At 41.0% G+C, this 25,619-nt stretch overlaps 1 protein-coding gene across 1 annotated transcript in view; it reads left to right on the forward strand.

The window, feature by feature from the left end:
• MEI4 (meiotic double-stranded break formation protein 4) overlaps positions 1-25,619 on the forward strand; it is a 595,729-nt gene that overhangs the window by 37,169 nt on the left and 532,941 nt on the right. The window contains exon 3 of the mRNA XM_053712014.1: positions 15,208-15,272. Coding sequence (XP_053567989.1) covers positions 15,208-15,272 — 65 coding nt within the window. The remainder of the gene's footprint in view (positions 1-15,207; positions 15,273-25,619) is intronic.

The following is a 25,619-nucleotide window of genomic DNA, read 5'->3' on the forward strand; positions in this document are numbered from 1 at the left end:
TTGGTCTTCACTGCATACTTTTGCCAAATTTTACAAATTCGATACTTTTGCTTCTTCGGAGGCTATTTTTGGGAGAAAGGTTTTGCAAGCAGTGGTGCCTTCCGTTTAAAGTACCTGTCTTGTTCCCTCCCTTCATCCGTGTCCTAAAGCTTTGGTATTGGTATCCCACAAGTAAAGGATGAATCCGTGGACTGGATACACCTTGCAAGAGAAAACAGAATTTATGCTTACCTGATTAATTACTTTCTCTTGCGGTGTATCCAGTCCACGGCCCGCCCTGGCATTTAAGTCAGGTAATTTTTTTATTTATTTAAACTACAGTCACCACTGCACCCTATGGTTTCTCCTTTTTCTTCCTAACCTTTGGTCGAATGACTGGGGGGTGGAGCTAGAGGGGGAGCTATATGGACAGCTCTGCTGTGTGCTCTCTTTGCCACTTCCTGTAGGGAATGAGAATTTCCCACAAGTAAAGGATGAATCCGTGGACTGGATACACCGCAAGAGAATGTAATTTATCAGGGAAGCATAAATTCTGTTTTTTTCTCTCTCTCACTTCTCTCTCTCTTCTTTCTCTCTTCTCTCTCTTTTCTCTCTCATTTTCTGTCTTTTTTTTACTCCTATTATCAATTTTTATTCGTTCTCTTGGTATCTTTATTTGAAAAAGCAGGAATCTAATCTAAGGAGCTGGCCCATTTTTGGTTGAGAACCCTGGGTAGCACTTGCTGATTGGTGGCTAAATGTACCCATCAATTAGCAAGCGCTACCCAGGGTACTGTACATAAAATGAGCCGACTCCTTAGCTTAGATTCCTGCTTTTTCAAATAAAGATATCAAGAGAATGAAGAAAAATCGATATTAGGAGTAAATTAGAACATGCCATTTCTCCTACATTGGTGTATCCGGTCCACGGCTTCATCCTTACTTGTGGGATATTCTCAATCCCTACAGGAAGTGGCAAAGAGAGCACACAGCAGAGCTGTCCATATAGCTCCCCTCAGGCTCCGCCCCCCCATTCATTCTCTTTGCCGCTCTAACTAGTAGCATCTCCACGGGGGTGGTAAAGAGTATGTGGTGTTAGTTGTAGTTTTTTATTTCTTCTATCAAGAGTTTGTTATTTTAAAATAGTGCCGGCTTGTACTATTTACTCTGAAGCAGAAAGTGATGAAGATTTCTGCTGAGAGGAATATGATTTTAGCACCAGTAACTAAAATCCATTGCTGTTCCCAAGCAGGACTGTTGAATACCAGAGAACTTCAGTTGGGGGGAACAGTTTGCAGGCTTAACTGCTTCAGGTATGATCAGTCATTTTTCTAACAAGACCAAGTAATGCTAGAAGACTGTCAAAAATCCCCTCAGGGATAGGTAAGCCATTTTTCTTAGACTCTGTATAAAATGATGGCTTATATTAAGGGCTCTATGCTGGTTGACACTATTGTGGGCTTAATCGATTGCTTTTTAGCATGTTTTCAGTATAAATAAGGTGTTTTTTCAGACTTTGAAACACTTATGGGGTTTAATATTGCACCTGGCACTTATTTGGACACCTAATCTAGTCTAAAAGGCCCCTCCACTCTGGAATGAAGAGGGAGGAGGCCTCATTTTCACGCCTCAATTGCACAGTTGTTTTGACTAGGCAGTTCATGCAGCTTCACGTGAGGAGTCCAGAGACATCAGAAAGGACTTCAGGGAGGCTTATTTCCTACTTAAATAACCCCTAAGGAAGGTAAAGGCCAGAGTAGAGGGTAGAGAGTACTGTAGTGTTTTTAACCGGTTAACTGCTGTTATTAGCTCCGGTTTGGGCATTAAGGGGTTAATTAGTTTGAAAATTTGTGTGCAATCTTTTCAAAGCATTAAGACACTGTGGTGAAAATTTCATTAAAATCGGATGTTTATTTGATGTTTTTTTGATGTTTCAGTAATAAGTGTGCACTTTTATTATTTAAAGACACAGTAACGTTTTTGTCAAAAGTAATTTTTATTGCATTAAAGTTCTGTCTAAGTCTGTCAAACATGTCTGACCCTTCAAATAGCCTATGTTCTGTATGTTTAAAGGCCCAGGTGGTTCCCCCATTAAATTTATGTGTGAAGTGTGCCATAGCGTCCAAACAGCTTAAGGACCATACAGTCACGCTTAAAGATGTAGCCCTAGATGATTCTTTAGCTGAAGGTAGTGAGGATAGCCCGCTATCCCCTCCTTCTGTGTCAACACCAGCTATGCCCGCGCAAGCGATGCCCAGTACATCTAGCACACCAATTGCTATTACTATGCAACAGTTAGCAGCAGTAATGGATAATTTTCTCGCAGCATTTTTATCCAAACTGCCAGCTTTTCCAAGGAAGCGTGATTGCTCAGTTTTAAATACAGAAAATGAGCAAGCAGACGCAGAGGATAATTTATCTGTAGTGCCCTCACATCAATCTGACTTGGCGATGAGGGAGGGCCTGTCTGAGGGAGAAATTTCTGACACAGGAAAAGTTTCTCAGCAGGCAGAGCCTGATACCATAGCATTTAAATTTAAGCTAGAACACCTCCGCGCCCTACTTAAGGAGGTCCTAGCTACACTTGATGATTGTGACCCTTTGGTGGTCCCAGAAAAATTGTGTAAAATGGACAAATTCTTAGAGGTCCCAGTACACACTGATGCGTTTCCGATACCTAAGAGGGTGGCGGATATCGTGACTAAGGAGTGGGAGAAGCCAGGTGTACCTTTTGTTCCCCCTCCTATATTTAAGAAAATGTTCCCAATTGTTGACCCCAGAAGGGACGCGTGGCAGACGATCCCTAAGGTAGAGGGGGCAGTTTCAACGCTAGCTAAGCGCACGACTATACCAATAGAAGACAGTTGCGCTTTCAAAGATCCTATGGATAAAAAATTAGAAGGTTTACTTAAGAAAATTTTTGTTCAACAGGGTTTTCTCCTGCAACCAATTTCTTGCATTATTCCTGTAACCACTGCAGCGGCTTTTTGGTTTGAGGAACTAGAAAACTCGCTCCAAAAGGAGACTTCTTATGATGAAGTCATGGACAGAATTAACGCCCTGAAGTTGGCTAATTCTTTCATTACAGATGCCGCTTTGCAGTTAGCTAAATTAGCGGCGAAAAATCCCGGTTTCGCAATCGTGGCGCACAGAGCGCTTTGGTTAAAATCTTGGTCGGCGGATGTGTCGTCCAAAACAAAATTGCTTAATATTCCTTTCAAGGGTAAGACCCTTTTCGGGCCAGAGTTGAATGAAATTATTTCAGATATCACTGGGGGAAAGGGCCATGCCCTTCCACAGGATCGACCTTTCAAAGCTAAAAATAAGTCTAATTTTCGTTCCTTTCGCAATTTCAGGAACGGACCTGCTTCTACCTCTACAGCCACTAGGCAAGAGGGTAACGCATCCCAGTCCAAACCAGCATGGAAACCATTGCAAGGCTGGAACAAGGGTAAACAGGCCAAGAAGCCTGCTGCTGCTACCAAGACAGCATGAAGGGGTAGCCCCCGATCCGGGACCAGATCTAGTAGGGGGCAGACTTTCTCTCTTTGCTCAGGCTTGGGCAAGAGATGTTCCGGACCACTGGGCACTAGAAATTGTCTCTCAGGGGTATCTTCTAGAATTCAAGGACTTTCCTCCAAAGGGAAGGTTCCACATGTCTCTCTTATCTTTAGACCAGATAAAGAGACAGGCATTCTTACATTGCGTAGAAGACCTTTTAAAAATGGGAGTGATACACCCAGTTCCAACAGCGGAACAAGGACTGGGTTTTTACTCAAACCTGTTTGTAGTTCCCAAAAAGGAAGGAACTTTCAGGCCAATTCTGGATTTAAAAATCCTAAACAAATTCCTCAGAGTTCCATCATTCAAAATGGAAACCATTCGGACAATTTTACCAATGATCCAGGAGGGTCAATATATGATTACCGTGGACTTAAAGGATGCGTACCTGCATATTCCTATCCACAAAGATCACCATCAGTTCTTAAGGTTCGCCTTTCTGGACAAGCATTACCAGTTTGTGGCTCTTCCCTTCGGATTGGCCACTGCTCCCATAATTTTCACAAAGGTGCTAGGGTCCCTTCTAGCGGTGCTAAGGCCAAGGGGCATTGCAGTAGCACCTTACCTATACGACATCTTAATACAAGCGTCGTCCTTTCACAAAGCAAAGGCTCATACGGACATTGTTCTAGCCTTTCTAAGGTCTCACGGGTGGAAGGTGAACATAGAAAATAGTTCTCTGTCCCCGTTCACAAGGGTTCCCTTCCTGGGAACAATAATAGACTCGGTAGAAATGAAAATCTTTCTGACGGAGCTCAGGAAGTTAAAACTTTTGAACACTTGTCGAGTTCTTCAATCCATTCCTCAACCCTCCATAGCTCAGTGCATGGAGGTAATAGGACTAATGGTTGCGGCAATGAACGTGGTTCCCTTTGCTCGAATTCATTTAAGACCACTGGAACTGTGCATGCTCAAACAGTGGAATGGGGATTATGCAGATTTGTCTCCCCAGATACAAATGGACCAGAAAACCAGAGACTCACTCCTCTGGTGGTTGTCTCAGGATCACCTGTCTCAGGGAATGAGTTTCCGCAGACCGGAGTGGATCATTGTCACGACCGATGCCAGCCTCTTAGGTTGGGGTGCGGTCTGGGAGTCCCTGAAAGCTCAGGGTCTATGGTCTCGGGAATAATCTCTTCTCCCGATAAACATTTTGGCATTGAGAGCGATATTCAATGCGCTCCAGGCATGGCCTCAACTAGCGGAGGCCAAATTCATCAGATTTCAGTCGGACAACATGACGACTGTAGCGTACAACAATCATCAGGGAGGAACAAAGAGTTCCCTGGCGATGAGGGAGGTATCCAAGATCATCAAATGGGCAGAGGATCACTCCTGCCATCTATCAGCAATTCACATCCCAGGAGTGGATAACTGGGAAGCGGATTATCTGAGTCGTCAGACTTTCCATCCGGGGGAGTGGGAACTTCACCCGGAGGTTTTTGCCCAGTTAACTCAACTATGGGGCCTTCCAGATCTGGATCTGATGGCGTCACGTCAGAACTCCAAAGTTCCACGTTACGGGTCCAGGTCCAGGGATCCCAAGGCGACATTGGTAGATGCCTTAGTGGCGCCTTGGTCGTTCAATCTAGCTTATGTCTTTCCACCGTTTCCTCTTCTCCCCCGGCTAGTAGCCAGGATAAAACAGGAGAAGGCTTCGGTAATTCTGATAGCTCCTGCGTGGCCACGCAGGACTTGGTATGCAGACCTGGTGAATATGTCATCGGTTCCACCATGGAAGCTACCTTTGAGGCAGGACCTTCTAATCCAAGGTCCATTCGAACATCCAAACCTAGTTTCTCTGCAACTGACTGCTTGGAGATTGAACGCTTGATTTTAGCTAAGCGTGGGTTTTTTGGATTCAGTTATAGATACTCCGATCCTGTCACCAGGAAAATTTACCATAAGATATGGCGGAAATATCTTTGCTGGTGCGAATCCAAGGGTTACTCATGGAGTAAGATTAGGATTCCAAGGATACTATCTTTTCTCCAAGAAGGATTGGAGAAAGGTCTGTCAGCTAGTTCCTTAAAAGGACAGATATCTGCTCTGTCTGTTTTGTTACACAAGCGTCTGGCAGCCGTGCCAGATATTCAGGCGTTTGTACAGGCTTTAGTTAGAATCAAGCCTGTCTACAGACCTGTGGCTCCTCCATGGAGTCTAAATTTAGTTCTTTCAGTTCTTCAAGGGTTTCCGTTTGAACCTCTACATTCAATATATATTAAGTTACTATCTTGGAAAGTTTTGTTTTTGGTAGCTATTTCTTCTGCTAGAAGAGTTTCTGAATTGTCTGCTTTGCAGTGTAATTCACCCTATCTGGTGTTTCATACAGATAAGTTCGTTTTACGTACCAAGCCTGGTTTTCTTCCGAATGTGGTTTCCAATAAGAATATTAACCAGGAAATAGTTGTTCCTTCTCTGTGTCCTAATCCAGTTTCTAACAAGGAACGTCTGTTACACAATCTTGATGTGGTTCGTGCTTTGAAGTTTTATCTCAAAGCAACTAAAGACTTCAGACAAACATCCTCCTTGTTTGTCGTCTATTCTGGCAAGAGGAGAGGTCAAAAGGCGACTGCGACCTCTCTGTCTTTCTGGCTGAAAAGCATCATCCGGTTAGCTTATGAGACTGCTGGAAGGCAGCCTCCTGAACAAATTACAGCTCACTCTACTAGAGCTGTGGCTTCCACATGGGCTTTCAAGAATGAGGCTTCTGTTGAACAGATCTGTAAGGCAGTGACTTGGTCTTCACTGCATACATTTGCCAAATTTTACAAATTCGATACTTTTGCTTCTTCGGAGGCTATTTTTGGGAGAAAGGTTTTACAATCAGTGGTGCCTTCCGTTTAGGTTACCTGACTTGTTCCCTCCCTTCATCCGTGTCCAAAAGCTTTGGTATTGGTTCCCACAAGTAAGGATGAAGCCGTGGACCAGATACACCAATGTAGGAGAAAACAGAATTTATGTTTACCTGATAAATTTCTTTCTCCTACGGTGTATCCGGTCCATGGCCCACCCTGGCATTTGGTCAGGTTTAAATTTATTTTTGTAAACTACTGTCACCACTGCACCCTATGGTTCTCCTTTTTCTCCTAACCGTCGGTCGAATGACTGGGGGGGCGGAGCCGGAGGGGAGCTATATGGACAGCTCTGCTGTGTGCTCTCTTTGCCACTTCCTGTAGGGATTGAGAATATCCCACAAGTAAGGATGAAGCCGTGGACCGGATATACCGTAGGAGAAAAAAAATTATCAGGTAAACATAAATTCTGTTTTTAAGCAACTTTCTATCTGAATCATTAAATAAAAAAAATATGTGTTTAGTATCCCTTTTAAAAAGCCTTCTATATGAATAAAGCAAAGATCCATTGCCTGATTGCATTAACCATCTTTTGGAGTACAATGAACCTGCTCATATGTATGCGTATAGCTCTAAGAACAGGATCCATAAACATAGAAAAACCTCAGATACACCCCAGAACATAAAATAATGCAAGTAGTTCATGAACAAGATATAAAACTAGATTTGTAAACACAGATGGACCTCATTTTAAAGGTGAGATCTTTCTTTGCGTATCTTTAGTGGGTGTTGTGCTAGGTGCCCAATGAAATATTGCACGTGAAAAAAGAAGTCATTGATAAATGGTTACAACAATTACAACAACATCTGTGAGAGACATGTTTAAAACATAGAAAATGTAAGTGAATAATAATTGTATGTTGTTTTTTGTTATAGAATTTTTTTTTACTGGATAGAATGAGAGGTGTCTCAGAAACTTGCAGACAAAATGAAGGCCAGGGTGTGATTAGGGTTTTTAATTTAAAGCTTGACCAAGCATGGGAAATTCATAAAGATTGTGATGTATTTTATCTCATAGTCACAACTTGCTATTTGAAGCTGACCAGGTTGTCTTGTTTTAAATTGCGAAGTTACAGAAATATTTTTTTATTTTATTTTCATTTATGGGTTCTATTGAATCTAGGTCATGGTCTGTTACATAGATATCTCAGTCTTTAGAAGTAAAGTCATAAAAAGCCAAAATGAGAAGCCCCAAGGCAGAACATGCTGTGACCAAAGATGTAATTGCAGAAGATGCAGCATGCTTTCAGAAAGAATGGGACACATGCAGGAACTGTTTGTTCTTTCGCTTTCCTTACCATAGTGCTACCTGAGCAAAGCACTTTTTAAAGAGGTCAGTCAAATATGGAGCAGCACTGCAAAGGAGCAGCACATTAATTGATGACTGGCTCTCAATGATTTTCCAGCCCCACCCCTAGCCTTTCCCAGTGTGCAAAGCTGTGATTCCTGAAGTTAGACATTCTTGTGAGTAATGCACATTTTTTTACCTTATTATTGGTTTTCGACCAAAAGTAAAATAAACATATTTATTCAAGCAAAACTTAGCAAAATGTATTTATCTGTAGCTGATTTGCAATGCAATTTTCAACTGCTGCAATATATTATAAAATATTAAAAAAATGCTTTATTCTCCAGTTAATCAACACATTGAAATTGATCTGGTACTTTAGTGTAACTGGCTAAATTAAAATGTCAGTTCAAAATGACCTTCAGAAAAAAAAAATCACTAAAAAACCATATAATCAAAGAACGTGAAAAAAAAAAAAAAAAAAAGTTCTGCCTTTGGGGTGAAAAGTGGGAGTGTCTGCAAACCAATGTGCTCTGCAAGTCCTGCTGAGGTTGCTAGTCTTTCCTCAGTACCTGAAGGTTAAAGTCCATTGCACCTTTTCTGCCTCTATTAGAAAGCCTTTCATGCTTTTTGTCTGAAATACTTCTGAATACTTAAAAAACTTCAGGGCAAACTTTAACTTTGTTTGTCAGGCCTCAATGCTAAAATGTTGTTGAAAACAAGAAATAAATTTCATGCATTTTTAATAAAGATTGTTTTATATAATATTTTATTATAGTATTATATGATTAATTGCTTACTTTTATCTGTCTTCTCTGCTCTCCTATTTCTGGGGAAAAGCAATGCTTTTTATTCTCATAAAAAATGAATGTATAGTTTATTAAATTTCAGAGATGTGTAATATACTTTATATACTACTTTAATTCAAAGTGGGCTATTAAATTAAAAGTTTAAAAAATAAATGCCTTTGTTGTATTTTACACATGCTCGTGTCTTAATATTTTAAACATTAATGCAAACTTTATGAAAAATTCTTAATGTTATTGTTTCAAATACTAATGCAGCATTAAGACCATCATAGTAACATAATATTACCTGAACAATTACTAATAAAACACATACGGCTAGATTTAGAGTTTTGCGGTGAAAAAGCAGCGTTAATAGGTCCTAACGCTGCTTTTTTACGCCCGCTGGTATTACGAGTCTTGCAGGTATAGGTGTACCGCACACTTTTTTGGCCTTACCGCAAACCTACTTACGTAATTTTGGAAAAGGCTTTTTTCTATGGGACTTCCATAGCACCGGTATTACGAGTCTGCCTTGGAGGCCAAAAAGTGAGCGATACACCCTCTACCGCCAAGATTCCTAACGCATTTTAAAGTCAGTAGTTATGAGTTTTACACTACAACACCGTAGCATAAAACTCATAACTAAAGTGCTAAAAAGTACACTAACACCCATAAACTAAACCGAGGCCCTCCCGCATAGCAAACACTATAATAAAATTATTGACCCCTAATCCGCCGCTCCCGACATCACCACCACTATAATAAACATATTAACCCCTAAACCGCTGCACTCCAGCATCACAAACATTAGTTAAATATTATTAACCCCTAATCTGCTGTCCCTAACATCGCCGCCGCCTACCTACATTTATTAACCTCTAATCTGCCGTCCCCAACATTGCCGCCACTATATTAAATTTATTAAGCCCTAAACCTAAGTCTAACCCTAACACCCCCTAACTTAAATATAATTAAAATAAATCTAAATAAAATTCCTATCATTACCTAAATTGTTCCTATTTAAAACTAAATACTTACCTGTAAAATAAACCCTAAGCTAGCTACAATATAACTTATAGTTACATTGTAGCTAGCTTAGGGTTTATTTTTATTTTACAGGCAAGTTGTATTTATTTATTTTTTTTTATTTTTTTTTTTATAATAATTTTTATTGAGGTTAACAGACATACATAACAGTGTGGTTTGCACAATACAGAGTGTTGATCTAATAAAACAAAGCAGTAGGTTATATCATTACCATGCATACTATATTACTGCCATTACTTTATGCGTATATTCATATACTAAGGCAAACTAATACTAGCCTAGTAAACCTATAAGATATAGAGCCTTATAGAACTCAGTAGCAGAAGACCTACAATTGAAAGTGCAAGCAACATAGCAAACCTCCTTTTTCATTTACTTAATACAGTAAAGATCCCCCCAAAATGTTAGAAACTAAATGCGGATAAGGAACACCCCAACTCAGAAATAGTGACCACTCTTGGGCCACTGATGTCACATAGATATGAAGGGTGAAAATTGGGGGGAAATGCTTATAAGTCATATACTTAAGTATAGTAGGGCATTAATCTACATAGACACCATTAGTTACAGAAAGCATGTTAATCTGTCAGAGAGCAATATTAATACTACAGGACACCCCTCAAATCTATTATGCAGGTAGTGAAGAGTGTTAATAAGTCCCCTCCCCAATAGGGATAGTGAGACTCCCTATGTGGAAAAACATGTATTTTTAAGCCTGCTTCAGGGGACCATAACAAAAAAAAAAGCATACAAAACATATAAACATGTGTCCCAATGCATCTAAGGAGATATAATGGCGGCTGAACCACCTTTAGCTATGGGAGTCCCATAGTGCGGGTTCCCTGACCCAGGTCCCCGATCTTGATAGTCAAAAAAGAAAAATCCCAGTGTATATTATGATGAGATTTATACATGGGGGGAGTAAGCATCTATTTGACAGAATAGCATACAAACATTACACTGTACGCTATGGGAACCGTACATATCTAGTGAACCTCATTCGCTTCTTTTGTAAATACAATGGGGGAAATCCTTTCCCATAACTAATTTCACATATTAAACAAATAAACATTTTGAACAGGGTTATGCAAGATATTCATATTTCATATAGGAAACTATATGGGCATGCTTCCACTTTTATATATATACTTATAGAGTACAATTCCCGGAGGCACATGAGTTAAGCATAGCATGTCAATTAAAAGGATAAATGCAATCAGATTAGTACAAGCTGCAGGAGTCCCGTAACATAGATTAGAGCGTGGTGGGCCTCATCATCAAACCTCGCAGTAATCATTAAAGCGCCCAAATCGTAGACTCCCGGGGGTATACCGTGCAAAAGCCGGTTACTGTATTATGTCTAGTCTGTAGGTCCAGGATTCTTACTATGCCAAAAACATGTATGACCCCCTAAGTATGGCCCAGGAATCATAGCTCCTAGTTCCATGAAGCATTCAATCCTCGGGAGCGGGCCCCCATGCCCATGAGACCCCTTTCATTCAGAGTTTCACCCAATACCGGCTTTCGCGGGAGCGTTAAAATACCTGTAGCCGTCTGATGGTGCAGCAGTCCCTGTTAGAGGCAGATCCATGGCAGAGTTTATGTACGCACCAAGCCAGCAACAAGCCATCTGCAACTCTTGCTCATCCGCCGGGTCACACGGAAGGGAGCCGGCCGCTCTCCCCACCGCGACCCCACAAACAGCACCAGCCCAGCGATGTCCCTCAAAGTAAGTGATATTCATTTCCGCCATGGCCCATACACTGGTGGGGGATCTTCTCTCTACGTCTGTCACCTTCCCAGGTATCGGCGCGTCCCGGTCCTGCGGGACCAATGATTCACACGCATCCTCCAGATTTGTCTCAACGACATCTACTTTTAGTTGCTTTATTTCAGGTAATGCATATGTAATGGGAACTTCTCCAACACTCGATATAATCTCAACCTTCTGTCCCCTGTCTTCACATTGCGCTCCCACGATTGCCATAAGGCGATCAAATCTTCTATTTATTTGTTTTTCAGACTCAGCAAACAAAGCTTGTAGCTTAGCATATAGTTCCTCCTCCATGTTCAGAGGGAAGTTTAGTAGAAAAATACTGTCTGCTTTGGTTACCCGGTTTCCCGGGGGGGGGGGAGCTGAGATCCCTCTCCTTATGAGCCGCCAGGGACCCTCAGCGGTCCAGACTGGGAAGTCTTGCTATGTTTTAGAAATTTTTTATAACCGTCTATTCAGCCAAATGTCCCCTTTATCATAGGGTGAAGATTCTTGCTGGATGCCTAGTAGGTGAGCAGATTACAGGCAGGATGTAAAACTGCATGGCAGAGCTCCCAGTTTAGCGGCCATCTTGGTCCTGAGCCCGGACACGCCCCAAGTTGTATTTATTTTAACTAGGTAGAATAGTTACTAAATAGTTATTAACTATTTACTAACTACCTTGCTAAAATAAATACAAATTTACCTGTAAAATAAAAACTAGCCTAAGTTACACTAACACCTAACACTACACTGCAATTGAATAACCTACATAAATTAAATACAATTAAATAAATAAAATTAGCTAAATTACAAAAAAACACTAAATTACAGAAAATAAAAAACAAATTAAAGATATTTAAACTAATTGCACCTAATCTAAGAGCCCTATCAAAATAAAAAAGCCCCCCCAAAATAAAAAAAAAACCCCTAGCCTAAACTATCAATAACCCTTAAAGGGGCCTTTTGCGGGGCATTGCCCCAAATAAATCAGCTCTTTTACCTGTAAAAAGAATACACACAACCCCCCCAACAGTAAAACCCACCACCCACACAACCAACCCCCAAATAAAACCCTAACTAAAAAAACCTAAGCTCCCCATTGCCCTGAAAAGGGCATTTGGATGGGCATTGCCCTTAAAAGGGCATTTAGCTCTATTGCTGCCCAAAGCCCTGACCTAAAAATAAAACCCACCCAATACACCCTTAAAAATCCTAACACTAACCCCCGAAGATTCACTTACCGGGAGAAGTCTTCATCCAAGCGGCAAGATGTCCTCAACGAAGCCGGCAGAAGTGGTCCTCCAGACGGACAGAAGTCTTCATCCAGACGGCATCTTCGATCTGCAAGACATCGAGCGCGGAGCATCCTCTTCCAACTACGTCTTCTTGCTGAAAGAATATCACTTTAAGTGACGTCATCCAAGATGGCATCCCTTAGATTCTGATTGACTGATAGAATTCTATCAGCCAATCGGAATTAAGGTAGATAAAATCCTATTGGCTGATGCAAGAAGACTTTGTTGGAAGAGGATGCTCCGCGCCGGATGTCTTGAAGATGGAGCCGCTCCGCGTTGGAAGGATAAAGATAGATGATGCCGTTTGGATGAAGACTTCTACCCGTCTGGAGGACCACTTCTGCTGGCTTCGTTGAGGACATCTTGCCGCTTGGATGAAGACTTCGGCCCGATAAGTGAATCTTCGGGGGTTAGTGTTAGGATTTTTTAAGGGTGTATTGGTTGGGGGTTTTTTAAGGTTAGGGCTTTGGGCAGCAATAGAGCTAAATGCCCTTTTAAGGGCATTGCCCATCCAAATGCCCTTTTCAGGGCAATGGAGAGCTTAGGTTTTTTTAGTTAGGGTTTTATTTGGGGGGTTGGTTGTGTGGGTGGTGGGTTTTACTGTTGGGGGGGCTTTGTGTATTTTTTTTACAGGTAAAAGAGCTGATTTCTTTGGGGCAATGCCCCGCAAAAAGGCTCTTTTAAGGGCTATTGATAGTTTAGTTTAGGCTAGGGGTTTTTTATTTTTGGGGGTGGCAACTTTTTTATTTTGATAGGGCTCTTAGATTAGGTGTAATTAGTTTAAATATCTTGTAATTTGTTTTTTATTTTCTGTAATTTAGTGTTTTTTTGTTTTGTAATTTAGCTACTTTTATTTAATTTATTTAATTGTATTTAATTTATGTGTTATTTAATTGTAGTGTAGTGTTAGGTGTTAGTGTAACTTAGGTTAGGTTTTATTTTACAGGTAAATTTGTATTTATTTTAGCTAGGTAGTTATTAAATAGTTAGTAACTATTTAGTAACTATTCTACCTAGTTAAAATAAATACAAACTTGCCTGTAAAATAAAAATAAACCCTAAGCTAGCTACAATGTAACTATTAGTTATATTGTAGCTAGCTTAGGGTTTATTTTACAGGTAAGCATTTAGTTTTAAATAGGAATTATTTAGTTAATTATAGGAATTTTTATTTAGATTTATTTAAATTATATTTAAGTTAGTGGGTGTTAGGGTTAGGGTTAGACTTAGGTTTAGGGGTTAATAAATTTAGAATAGTGGCAGCGACGTTGGGGCGGCAGATTGCGGGTTAATAAGTGTAGGTACGTTGCGGCTACATTGGGGGAGGGAGATTAGGTGTTAATAAATATAATGTAGGTGTCAGCAATGTTAGGGGCAGCAGATTAGGGGTTAATAAGTATAATGTAGATGGCGGCGATGTCCGGAACGGCAGATTAGGGGTTAATAAGTATAATGTAGGTGTCGGCAATGTCAGGGGCGGCAGATTAGGGGTTAATAAGTGTAAGATTAGGGGTGTTTAGACTCAGGGTTATGTTTGGGTGTTAACATAACTTTAGTTTCCCCATAGGAATCAATGGGGCTGCGTTACTGAGTTCTACGCTGCTTTTTTGCAGGTGTTAGACTTTTTCTCAGCCGTCTCTCCCCATTGATTGTCTATGGGGAAATCGTGCACGAGCACGTACAACCAGCTCACCGCTCACGTAAGCAGCACTGGTATTGGAGTGCGGTATGGAGCACAATTTTGCTCTACGCTCACTTCTTGTCTTTTAACGTCGGGTTTGTAAAAACCTGTAATACCAGCGCTGTAGGTGAGTGAGCGGTGTGAAAAAACTGCACGTTAGCACCGCACAGGGTTTGTAAAAACCTGTAATACCAGCGCTGTAGGTAAGTGAGTGGTGAGAAAAAACTGCCAGTTAGCACCGCACAGCTCATAACGCAAAACTCATAATCTAGCCGATACATTTGCAAACATTGTTGTATGCAAAATCTTATTGATGTGGAAATTTAACCCATATAGATTCAAAGGTTAACTTTTTAAAGGTGATCTTTATTAATAACAGCTAGCAGGACTCTCCCTAACAAACAAACTAGGGTAAAGCAAGCTTTGGCTACATAATTGAGCTTTTATACTTAGAAACATTTCTTGATAAGAGAAATAAATGTAATTGGTCATTGTTTCTCACACCATATTTACATTGCATCACTATATGAGGCAGCAGAAGAACAGATAGGAGAACAAAGAAGAAATTAATTTCTGTAGCTTAACTATTTTCTTAAAATATGGTTAGTCAACGGGATCATCAATTACTGTTGGGAATATCATTCCTGGCCAGCAGTAGGAGGCAAAGAGCACCACAGTTTAACTGTTAAGTATCACTCCCTTACTCACAAACCCTAGTCATTCTCTTTGCCTCTGTCAATGAAGGAGGTGACATTTCTGGTGTTTGATGAAAATAGGATTTTATTGCTACAATCAAGATTTTTTTGGGTCTAGCCGTACTCCATGTCAGTCTCTTTAGTAAGGGCAGTGGTTTAAGCAGTTAGGAATTGTAAGGTGGGCTTTACTGAGTTTCCTTACATCTGTGCTGCCCTATTATAGAAAATCAGAGTAGGTGACTCTGACTTTTCTTTCCCACAGGTCTCTGTAAGGAGTTGTGTCCTTTCATACCTGATAAGCTGTCTTTATACCAGCAGAGTTGGCAGGTAAGTGCCTTTTTTTTTCTTCCAGGTGGGGAGACTTTGCACTTACATGACTCACTGCAATATTATTATGGGACAAATTAATCCTTAGTTAGGATATATTCGGAATGTAGCAGGACTCTGTGACTGCGACATTATAACCTTTCAGAGTTGAAAGGGTTAGAAATGAAAGGCTCTTATTTTTAATTTGGAAAATTGTTTTTATTTATTTGTACGTGAGTTACGGTCTGGTAGGCAGAAAGGGGTTAACGGGAATTTGTTTTTTGCTTTCTTTTTCTCATAGGCTATACCGTAGCCTCTAGCATGCTTAGCTTGTATTATCATAAAGTAGTTGAGTGTTTGATTTTTTTCGCGCCTCTCTGTGACACAGTTAAATTTCAGCCGGTCACATGACCTTTATCCACGTATCGCATCAGTCCCATGCCGGTGAAGAAAGTGACATTTTGATTTCTGTGTCCTCCGGAGTTTGTGGCAGGTAGACACCTCAGTTAAGACTGAGGTGTGGGGATTCCTGTGGAAAATATTTATTTTCTGATAGTTTTGAGAGCAATAATTGCCTAGTTTTGTTCTGTAGGAATAAACTTAGATGCCCTAGCTGCAGAGGAATTGATTTAGGGATAATACAAAAAAATATTTTTTTCTTTTGCAGAATTTTGTGTTTATACTAAGTGTTTTGCGATCATGTCTGATGCAGATCAGGATCATGTTCAGTTAAATGTCTGTCTTCTATGTTTAGAAAACCAGATTGTTTCTCCTATGCAGTTCTGTTCCTCATGTGTTAAAAAGACCATGCAGTGTAAAGATAACATTTTAATTGGTAAGCCTAATGTCTCTCATGATGATGCTGTTCAAATTATTCCACAGCCTTCTCCTGTAATGCCTTAAGTCTCAATGGCGTCACATGCAATGCCCTATGGCTCCTCTATAGCTCAAAGAGAAGCATCTCTGAAAGCAGAAAATGCTGCACAAGTATCTTCAGCGGTATCTGCAGCGTTAGAAGGTTTTCCTATGTTAAAGGGGACGTGTAAGAGAAAAAGGAACTCCGATAGCAAAGTTTATTATTCCTGTAATTCTCAAATAACTCTTCCTCTTAAATCTGATGAGGAAGATGAGTCAGAACTTTTGGAAGGTGACATTTCTGATTCGGATAGTGTTTCTCCTTCGTCTGAAACTGACGGAAGTTCCTTCAGATTTAAACTTGAACACCTTCGTGTTTTGTTAAAGGAGGTTTTGTCCACTTTGGACACTCCTGTCGTGGTTAATCCTAAAAAGTCTAGTAAGCTTAATAATTATTTTGAAGTGGCTTCTTCTAAGAAGGTATTCCCGGTCCCTGACCGGGCTACAGACATTATTTCTCAGGAATGGGAGAAACTGGGGGTATCCTTTTCCCCATCTCCTTTTTTTAAGAAAATGTTTCCAGTCGTTGACTCTATAGCGGAGTCATGGCACACGGTTCCTAAAGTAGAAGGGGCTATTTCTACTCTAGCCAAGGGGACAACAATTCCTATTGAGGATAGCTGCTCTTTTAAAGACCCTATGGATAAAAAGATGAAGGTTTATTTAAAGAGAATTTACGTTCATCTAGGTCTTTTATGGCAACCTGCAGTATGTATTGCCACCGTGACAAGTGCTTCTTCTTACTGGTTTGATGCATTGTCTGACTCTCTTCAGGTAGAGACTCCTTCAGATGAGATTCAAGACAGAATTAAAGCTCTTAAGCTGGCTAATTATTTTGTTTTGGATTCTATTTTGCAGGTGATTAGACTAAGGGCTAAGTAATCTAGCTTTGCCGTGCTAGGCCGTAGAGCCTTGTGGCTGACATTTTGGTTAGCAGACGTCTCTTCTAAGGTCAAACTTTTGGCTCTTCCTTATAAGGGAAAAACATTGTTTGGTCCAGGGCTAACAGAAATTATTTCTGATATCACGGGTGGAAAAGGCTCTTTTCTGCCTCAAGATAGAAAAAATAGAATTAAAGGTCGTCAGAGTAATTTTTGTTCCTTTTTGTAACTTCAGAGGAAAGTCTTCCCCTATGTCTACCAATCAGGATAAATCCAAGCCCTCTTGCAAACCCAGTCACTCTTGGAACAAGGGGAAGCAATCGAAGAAGCCCACAGCTGACTCTAAATCTGCATGAAGGGTTTGCCCCTGATCCGGGATTGGATCTAGTGGGGGGGGGGGCAGACTTTCTCAGTTCTCTCAAGCTTGGATACTTTTGAAGACTTTTCCTCCCAGGGGCAGGTTCCACCTTTCAAGATTATCTGCAGACCTGACAAAGAGAGGGGCGTTCTTGAAATGTGTTCAATATCTATTCTCCCTGGGAGTAATTGTACGTGTTCCAGTTCAGGAACAAGGTCTGGGGTTTTATTCCAATCTGTTCGTTGTTCCCAAAAAGGAGGGAACTTTCAGACCGATTCTAGACCTAAAGTGTTTAAACAAATTTCTCAGAGTACCATCTTTCAAGATGGAGACAATACGTTCTATTCTTGCTTTGGTACAAGAGAGTCAGTTCATGACGACCATAGATCTAAAGGATGCTTACCTTCATGTTCCTGTTCACAGGAATCCTCACGAATTTCTGAGGTTTGCCTTTCTGGAAAGGCACTTTCAGTTTGTGGCTCTTCCGTTCGGCCTTGCTACAGCTCCCAGAATTTTTTTAAAGGTTTTGGGAGCTCTTTTAGCAGTGGTCAGGTTTCATGGTATTGCTGTGGCTCCCTATCTGGAATGACATACTGATCCAGACACCATCTTTTTAACAAGCAAAATCTCACACAGAGATCTTGTTGTCTTTTCTTCGTTCCCACGGTTGGGAAGTAAATCTGAAAAATAGTTCCCTTGTTCCAGCCACAAGAGTAGTGTTCTAAGGGACTATAATAGACTCCCTATTGATGAAAATATTTCTGATGGAAGTCAGAAAATCGAAGATTCTCTCCACTTGCCTCTCCCTACAGTCTTCTGTTCAACCATCAGTGGCTCAATGTATGGAGGTAATTGGACTAATGGTTGCTTGCATGCTCAGGCAATGCACGCTCAGGCAATGGAATGGGGATCATGCAGATCTATCGCAGAGAAAAGATCTGGATCAGTCAACAAGAGATTCTCTTCCGTGGTGGCTTTCTCAGGAAAATCTGTCTCATGCTTTCGGAGACCTCCCTGGGTGATTGTCACCACGGACGCCAGCCTGCTGGGCTGGGGAGCAGTCTTGGATTCATTAAAGGCTCAGGGCCTGTGGACTCGGGAGGGGTCTGCTCTCCCCATAAAAATTGAGTTGAGAGCGATTTTCAATGCTCTGATGGCTTGGCTTCAGTTGTTTTCAGTCCGGTTTATCAGGTTCCAGCCAGACAACATAGCTTCAGTGGCTTACATCAACCATCAGGGAGGAACTCTGAGTTCTTTAGCCATGAAGGAGGTGACCTGAATTATCCTGTGGGCGGAAGCTCACAACTGTTATTTACCTGCCATCCAGATTCCAAGAGTGGACAATTGGGAAGCAGATTTTCTGAGCAGACAGACTTTTGATCCTGGGGAGTGGGAACTCCATCCAGAGGTGTTCTCTTGCCTGACCTCAAAATGGGGGGTACCAGAGCTGGATCTGATGGCATCTCGGCAGAATTATTATATATTTTTTTCTAATTTTAGATTTATTTATTTTAATTTTTTTTTTAAGTAATGTTAGTTTTTTAAATTTAATTTTAATTTAGTATTTTTTTAGTTTATCTAATTTGGGTTAATTTAGGGGTTGTTAGGTAAGAGGGCTTAGTGATTAAATGAGTTATTTGCGTTGTGGGGGATGGTGGTTTAGGGGTTTATAGTGTTATTAGGTATGTTGTGTTGTGTGGGGGATGGCAGTTTAGAGGTTAATACATTTATTAGGTAGATTGTAGCGTGGGTGAATGGCGGATGAGGGGTTAATAGTTTATTAAGGTATATTGCATTGTGGCAGTTTAGGGGTTAATCACTTTTATTATTAGTTGCGATGTGGGGGGGATGGCAGATATATTTTTTTTTACATGTCAGGTTTATTTTTGGGAGGTGGGTTAGACTTTACGGGCGATGTAGGAATTTTTTGTGTTTTTATTATGGACCAGCAGTTTCTAAACTGTCGTAAGTCACTGGCAACTCCAGAAATGTGTATTTCCACACATTTCTGGACATTGCCAGTTTATCCGACTTACGGCAGTTTATGAACTGCTGGAGCAGTTTATGTGATTCCCCAATGTGTAAGGTGAATTTACGAGCGACGCAGGTTTCAGCAGTTGCGCTGTAGCCTGCGCCGCATATGTAATCTCACCCATGGTACCCAGGTAATATGTTGATGTGGATGTAACCTTGGATATTACCAGTAACTATCAACACACTATAATTTATCCAAATCTTTGACATCATGCTTACTAAAAACATGCTTTTAAGTGGGGAAAAAAATCAAATAGCCAATGACAAACAGTTGTGAAGGTGTATAAGAAAACCATGTACATTTACTGTAACATGGACAGTATTTGTAAAGTTAGATATTGTCGAAAATCGACATATTCAGACTTTTATGAAAGTTTAATTGACAAAGGTAATGGCGGGAATAATCTTGACAAAATAAATTTGCACTTATATATTCTGTACCCTATGAAACAGGCTTTGGGGCATATGCATCAAGCTCCGAATGGAGCTTGATGCCCCGTGTTTCTGGTGAGCCTGCAGGCTTGCCAGAAACAGCAGTTATGAAGCAGCGGTCACAAAGACCGCTGCTCCATAACCTGTCCGCCTGCTCTGAGCAGGTGGACAGACATCGGCGGAAATCAACCCGATCGAGTACGATCGAGTTGATTGACACCCCCCTGCTAGCCGCCTATTGGCCGCAAATCTGCAGGGGGCGGCGTTGCACCAGCAGCTCCGTATTCAGCGAGGTCTGTTGGACCTGATCCGCACTGTCGAATCAGGTCCGACAGACCTTGATAACTAGAGGCCTAAGTCTTAGATAAAAACTGTTTTCTGTTGTATATTGTTGTCAGACATACCTATAGCTGCTATGCATAGCTATAGAGCTGGAGCCTAGCCACAGCCATTATACTTAAGCCACACACATATGACAACATTTTCTAAATAGTAACTTATGACTATAGCTGTTGTATATCGGCAACAGTACCATTAACAGACCCTTTGCATACTAACACTATTTAGCAGTTGTATAACTGTTTTAGTTGTTGTACAACAGCTTTTAGACAGGCAAAACTAAATGCAGAGGTTTAAAAAAAAAAATATATATATATATACACCCCAGTGAGTTAAACTGTCATGATTCAGATAGAGCATTAATTTCAAGCAAGTATCCAATTTATTTATTTTTCCTAATTTGCTTTATTCTTTAGGTATTCTTTGTTGAAAAGCATACATAGATAGTCTCAGGAACAGCAATGCACAACTGGAAGTTGGCAGCTGATGGCTGGCTGCATATATATGTCTTTTGTTATAGGCTCACCAGATGTGTTCAGCTAGTTCCCATTAGTGCATTGCTGCACCTTCAATAAAGGATACTAAAACTGTAAAGGAAATTTGATAATATAAGTAATTGTAATAGTATGTTCAATCTGAATCTTTAAAAAAAGTTTGGGCTTCATGTCCCTTTAACCACCACTGACTCACTACTCTGACCCCGACCAGTACAACCCTAATCATTGCTGACCTGACACTCCAACACAATCGGTCAGTGAAGAGGATATACAGTGGAACTGACTTTCTAATTTGTGGATCAGAGACGCGTGACCACCAGTGTCATAAGCGGAGCAGTAAGACGAATGTGAGGACGTAGGAGTGGCTACATTCAAACACCTAAGGAAACCGAACAATAAGGTAACACTTCCAGGATACCCTTAGACACATCTGATATCGTGGGGATGTGTACCGGGTGTATATGGGCCGCCGACAGAAAGACTGAGATAAAGAGACCATATTTTCACGTTAGTCTGACTGACGGCATTTTAAGACACAGGATATGTGGAGCCATATATCTTTTTTTTTGACAATAAGGATTCAAGCGTCACCTTTTAAAGTCGGTGTCTAGAGACACCTGTGGGACATTTAGATTAGGTCTGTGACTTTAATTCTAACAAATTTAAGAGCTACTAGATGGTTTTATTTATGGATTGCTAGATTGTAACCACTGATGGTTTTATAAAATTGTATCAATGGTGTTTTAATGCTTTTTATGACAGTAAATATTGTTTGTTCAATCTGATTGTTGCTGTTGCTTTGATGATCTATAGCGCACTTTTCACTGTTTTTACATTCGGCTAGATTACGAGTTTTGCGTTATGAGTGGTGCAGTACTAACTTGCAAGTTATTGTCACCGCTCACTTCCCTACAGCGCTGGTATTACAGGTTTATAAAAACCCTGCATTAGCAGGCAAAAAGTGAGCGTACAGCAAAATTGAGCTCCATACCGCACTCCAATACCAGCGCTGCTGAAAGCTGCGGTAAACTGGTTTTACATGCTCTTGCATGATTTCCCCATAGACATCAATGGGGAGAGCTGGCTGAAAAAAAGCCTAACACCTGCAAAAAAGCAACGTAAAGCTCCGTAACTCAGCCCCATTGATTCCTATGGGGAAACACAATTTCTCCAACATTGGTGTGTCCGGTCCACGGCGTCATCCTTACTTGTGGGATATTCTCTTCCCCAACAGGAAATGGCAAAGAGTCCCAGCAAAGCTGGCCATATAGTCCCTCCTAGGCTCCGCCCACCCCAGTCATTCTCTTTGCTGTTGCACAGGCAACATCTCCACGGAGATGGTTAAGAGTTTTTTGGTGTTTAAATGTAGTTTTTATTCTTCTATCAAGTGTTTGTTATTTTAAAATAGTGCTGCTATGTACTATTTACTCTGAAACAGAAAAGGATGAAGATTTCTGTTTGTGAGAGGAAGATGATTTTAGCAGACAGTAACTAAAATCGATTGCTGTTTCCACATAGGACTGTTGAGATGAAGTAACTTCAGTTGGGGGAAGCAGTTAGCAGACTTTTCTGCTTAAGGTATGACTAGCCATATTTCTAACAAGACGATGTAATGCTGGAAGGCTGTCATTTCCCCTCATGGGGACCGGTAAGCCATTTTCTTAGTCAAACAAACAGAATAAAGGGCTTAATATGGGCTAAAAAACTGGTAAACATTTTTATGGGCTAAATCAATTGCTTTATTTGGGCATTTTATTCATATTTATGCTGACAATTTGCATTTATAAACTTGGAGAACGTTTATTAAACGGCAGGCACTATGTTAGACACCTTTTCCAGTCAGGGGGCCTTCCTAGTTGTAGACTGAGCCTCATTTTCGCGCCATTACTGCGCAGTTGTTTTTTGAGAGCAGGGCATGCAGATGCATGTGTGAGGATCTGAAATTTGCTGGAAAAGCTTCTAGAAGGCGTCAATTGGTATCTTATTCCCCTCTGGGCTTGGTTGGGTCTCAGCAAAGGCTATAGCTGGGACTGTATAGGGGTTAAATTTGTAAACGGCTCCGGTTCCGTTATTTTAAGGGTTAAAGCTCTGAAATTCGGTGTGCAATACTATTAATGCTTTAAGACACTGTGGTGAAATTTTGGTAATTTTTGAACAATTCCTTCATACTTTTTCACATATTCAGTAATAAAGTGTTTTCTGTTTAAAATTTAAAGAGACAGTAACGGTTTTGTTTTAAAACATTTTTTTGTGCTTTGTTGACAAGTTTAAGCCTGTTTAACATGTCTGTACCTTCAGATAAGCTATGTTCTATATGTATGAAAGCCAATGTGTCTCCCCATTTAAATTTATGTGATAATTGTGCCATAGCGTCCAAACAAAGTAAGGACAGTACTGCCACAGATAATGAAATTGCCCAAGATGATTCCTCAGATGAGGGGAGTAAACATGATACTACATCATCTCCTACTGTGTCTACACCAGTTTTGCCCACGCAGGAGGCCCCTAGTACATCTAGTGCGCCAATGCTTATTACCATGCAACAATTGACGGCTGTAATGGATAACTCCATAGCAAATATTTTATCCAAAATGCCTACTTATCAGAGAAAGCGCGATTGCTCTGTTTTAAACACTGAAGAGCAGGAGGGCGCTGATGATAATTGTTCTGTCATACCCTCACACCAATCTGAAGGGGCCATGAGGGAGGTTTTGTCAGATGGAGAAATTTCAGATTCAGGAAAAATTTCTCAACAAGCTGAACCTGATGTTGTGACATTTAAATTTAAATTAGAACATCTCCGTGCACTGCTTAAGGAGGTATTATCTACTCTGGATGATTGTGACAACTTGGTCATTCCAGAGAAATTATGCAAGATGGACAAGTTCCTAGAGGTTCCGGTGCACCCCAACGCTTTTCCTATACCCAAGCGGGTGGCGGACATAGTAAATAAGGAGTGGGAAAAGCCCGGCATACCTTTTGTTCCCCCCCCCTATATTTTTTTTTTTAAATTCTTTTTATTAGTCAGGAACAAATACAACAGGTACAATCAAAAACAATCAGATGCAGGTTATTGGAAGATACAAGATACAATATAAACAAGTACATCAAGATGATATCGGTTCCGGAGCAAGACATGATGAAGTGCGCTAACAAAGTTTTATTCTATGATGAATAGTGAGTCGTACATCCGAGAGTGAATCAGATAGACTTAGTGCATCTGAATAGGAGTCTTTTGTAATCACAGGTTAAGGTCCGTCATATCTGCCCTGATTTTGCAAAATTTTCTTTTTTTTAAAACATCTAAACAGTGCATAACAATATGTAACATATAACAACATGCTAACGGATTACTCCAAAATTACTCTACTTGGATGGAGGGGCATGGGAAGAGGGATGAGGGCGGAGGATGGAGAGAGAGAGGAGAGGAGAAAAAAAAAAAAAAAAAAAGGTAAAAATTAGAAAAGCATAATTTCCGTTGGGAGGGTCGCGCCGTTGGCACGCTCATTAGGGGGTCAGGTTGCACCAATGATGCATCACCACCCTCATCAACATTGAGAGAGGGCAATATTTCAGAGTGTAAGAATGGTTTTAGGATTTGGTCTTTTAAATCCTTGTGTAGGGTATTTATAAACGGGCACCATTTTTTCCAAAACGGCCTTAGTCTACGCATCGTATCCAAGCGTGCATCATATTGCTCTATGTATAGCTGTCTGATTAGTAAACGTTTAAACTGAGCTATAGTTGGGGGGAGTTTGGAGGTCCATCTAGACAAGATGCACTTCCTTGCCAGCAACATGCATAATGTTAGTATCTGATGTAGTCGTTTATGTGCGTCGCCCCACTTAAAGAGGTAAATCTCTGCTGTTTTTATCTCTATTTCTATATGAAACGTGGTTTTAACCCAGTATTGCATATGACCCCAAAAGCGTCTGGTAATCGGGCAGGCAAACCAGTAATGTAGGAAAGAAGGGGATACACTGCTACATTTAATGCATTGGTTAGGGTACCGATCACTCCATTTAGATAGTCTATGAGGTGTGATATAATCCCTGTGGAGTAGTCTGACCTGCGCCTCTCTGAGCGGAATCGCAAGTGTAGCCCGTCTTGCAAGGTCTAGGCTGTCCGTTAAGTCTTGTACTGTCACTGCAGTTGAAAAGTCCGCGACCAGTCTCGCCAACATATTGGTTTGGATTAGGGTCTCTGTTTGTCTTACCAGGCAGGTATAGAAGTGCGAGAGAGAAAATCTCCCCACCTGAAATAATGTCTGCGCTATAGCGAAGGGCGATGGGTCCCAGAAACCAGTGTTGGTTGTCTGTAGGGACGTTGCATAGTGTCACAGTTGGAGATATGCATAGAAATGCCGCTGCGGGATCTGGTATTTAGCCTGTAGCTCCTGAAAAGAGCGTATGGTACGAAGCAGAGGGTCCAAGACATCCCCCAAAACTCTGATACCGAGAGTTTTCCATATAAGAAATGGTTCATGTTCGCTTCCTGCCGGGAAGTCCGCATTCCCGGAAATTGGTATGTACCTAGGGGGAGGGCTGGCTACCCCCAAGAACTTGTGGATCATTTGCCATGCTTTTAGCGGGTCTCGATATAGCACACTACAGGCAACTGCAGGTGGGAGGGACAATAATTTTGCATACGGGAGGTAGGCCGGTTTCAGAGGTGCGAAAATCGCTTCCTCCAGAGCCGGTTCAGAGAAATGATTCGTAGCTAGTTGCCAGTCAGTTACTAGCCTGGCCAGCGCCGCCCAATTGTAAAGCTTTAGATTAGGGAGACCCAGGCCGCCCCCCAGGAATGGGAGGTGTAGTTTGTCAGCAGCAATCCGTGATTTACCACCTCTCCATATAAATTGTGATAGTGCCTGGGTGAGGATCTTTAAATCCCTTTTTGTAATCAAAAATGG

Source organism: Bombina bombina, chromosome 4, assembly GCF_027579735.1.
Source record: "Bombina bombina isolate aBomBom1 chromosome 4, aBomBom1.pri, whole genome shotgun sequence".
In the NCBI taxonomy this organism is placed as follows: domain Eukaryota; kingdom Metazoa; phylum Chordata; class Amphibia; order Anura; family Bombinatoridae; genus Bombina; species Bombina bombina.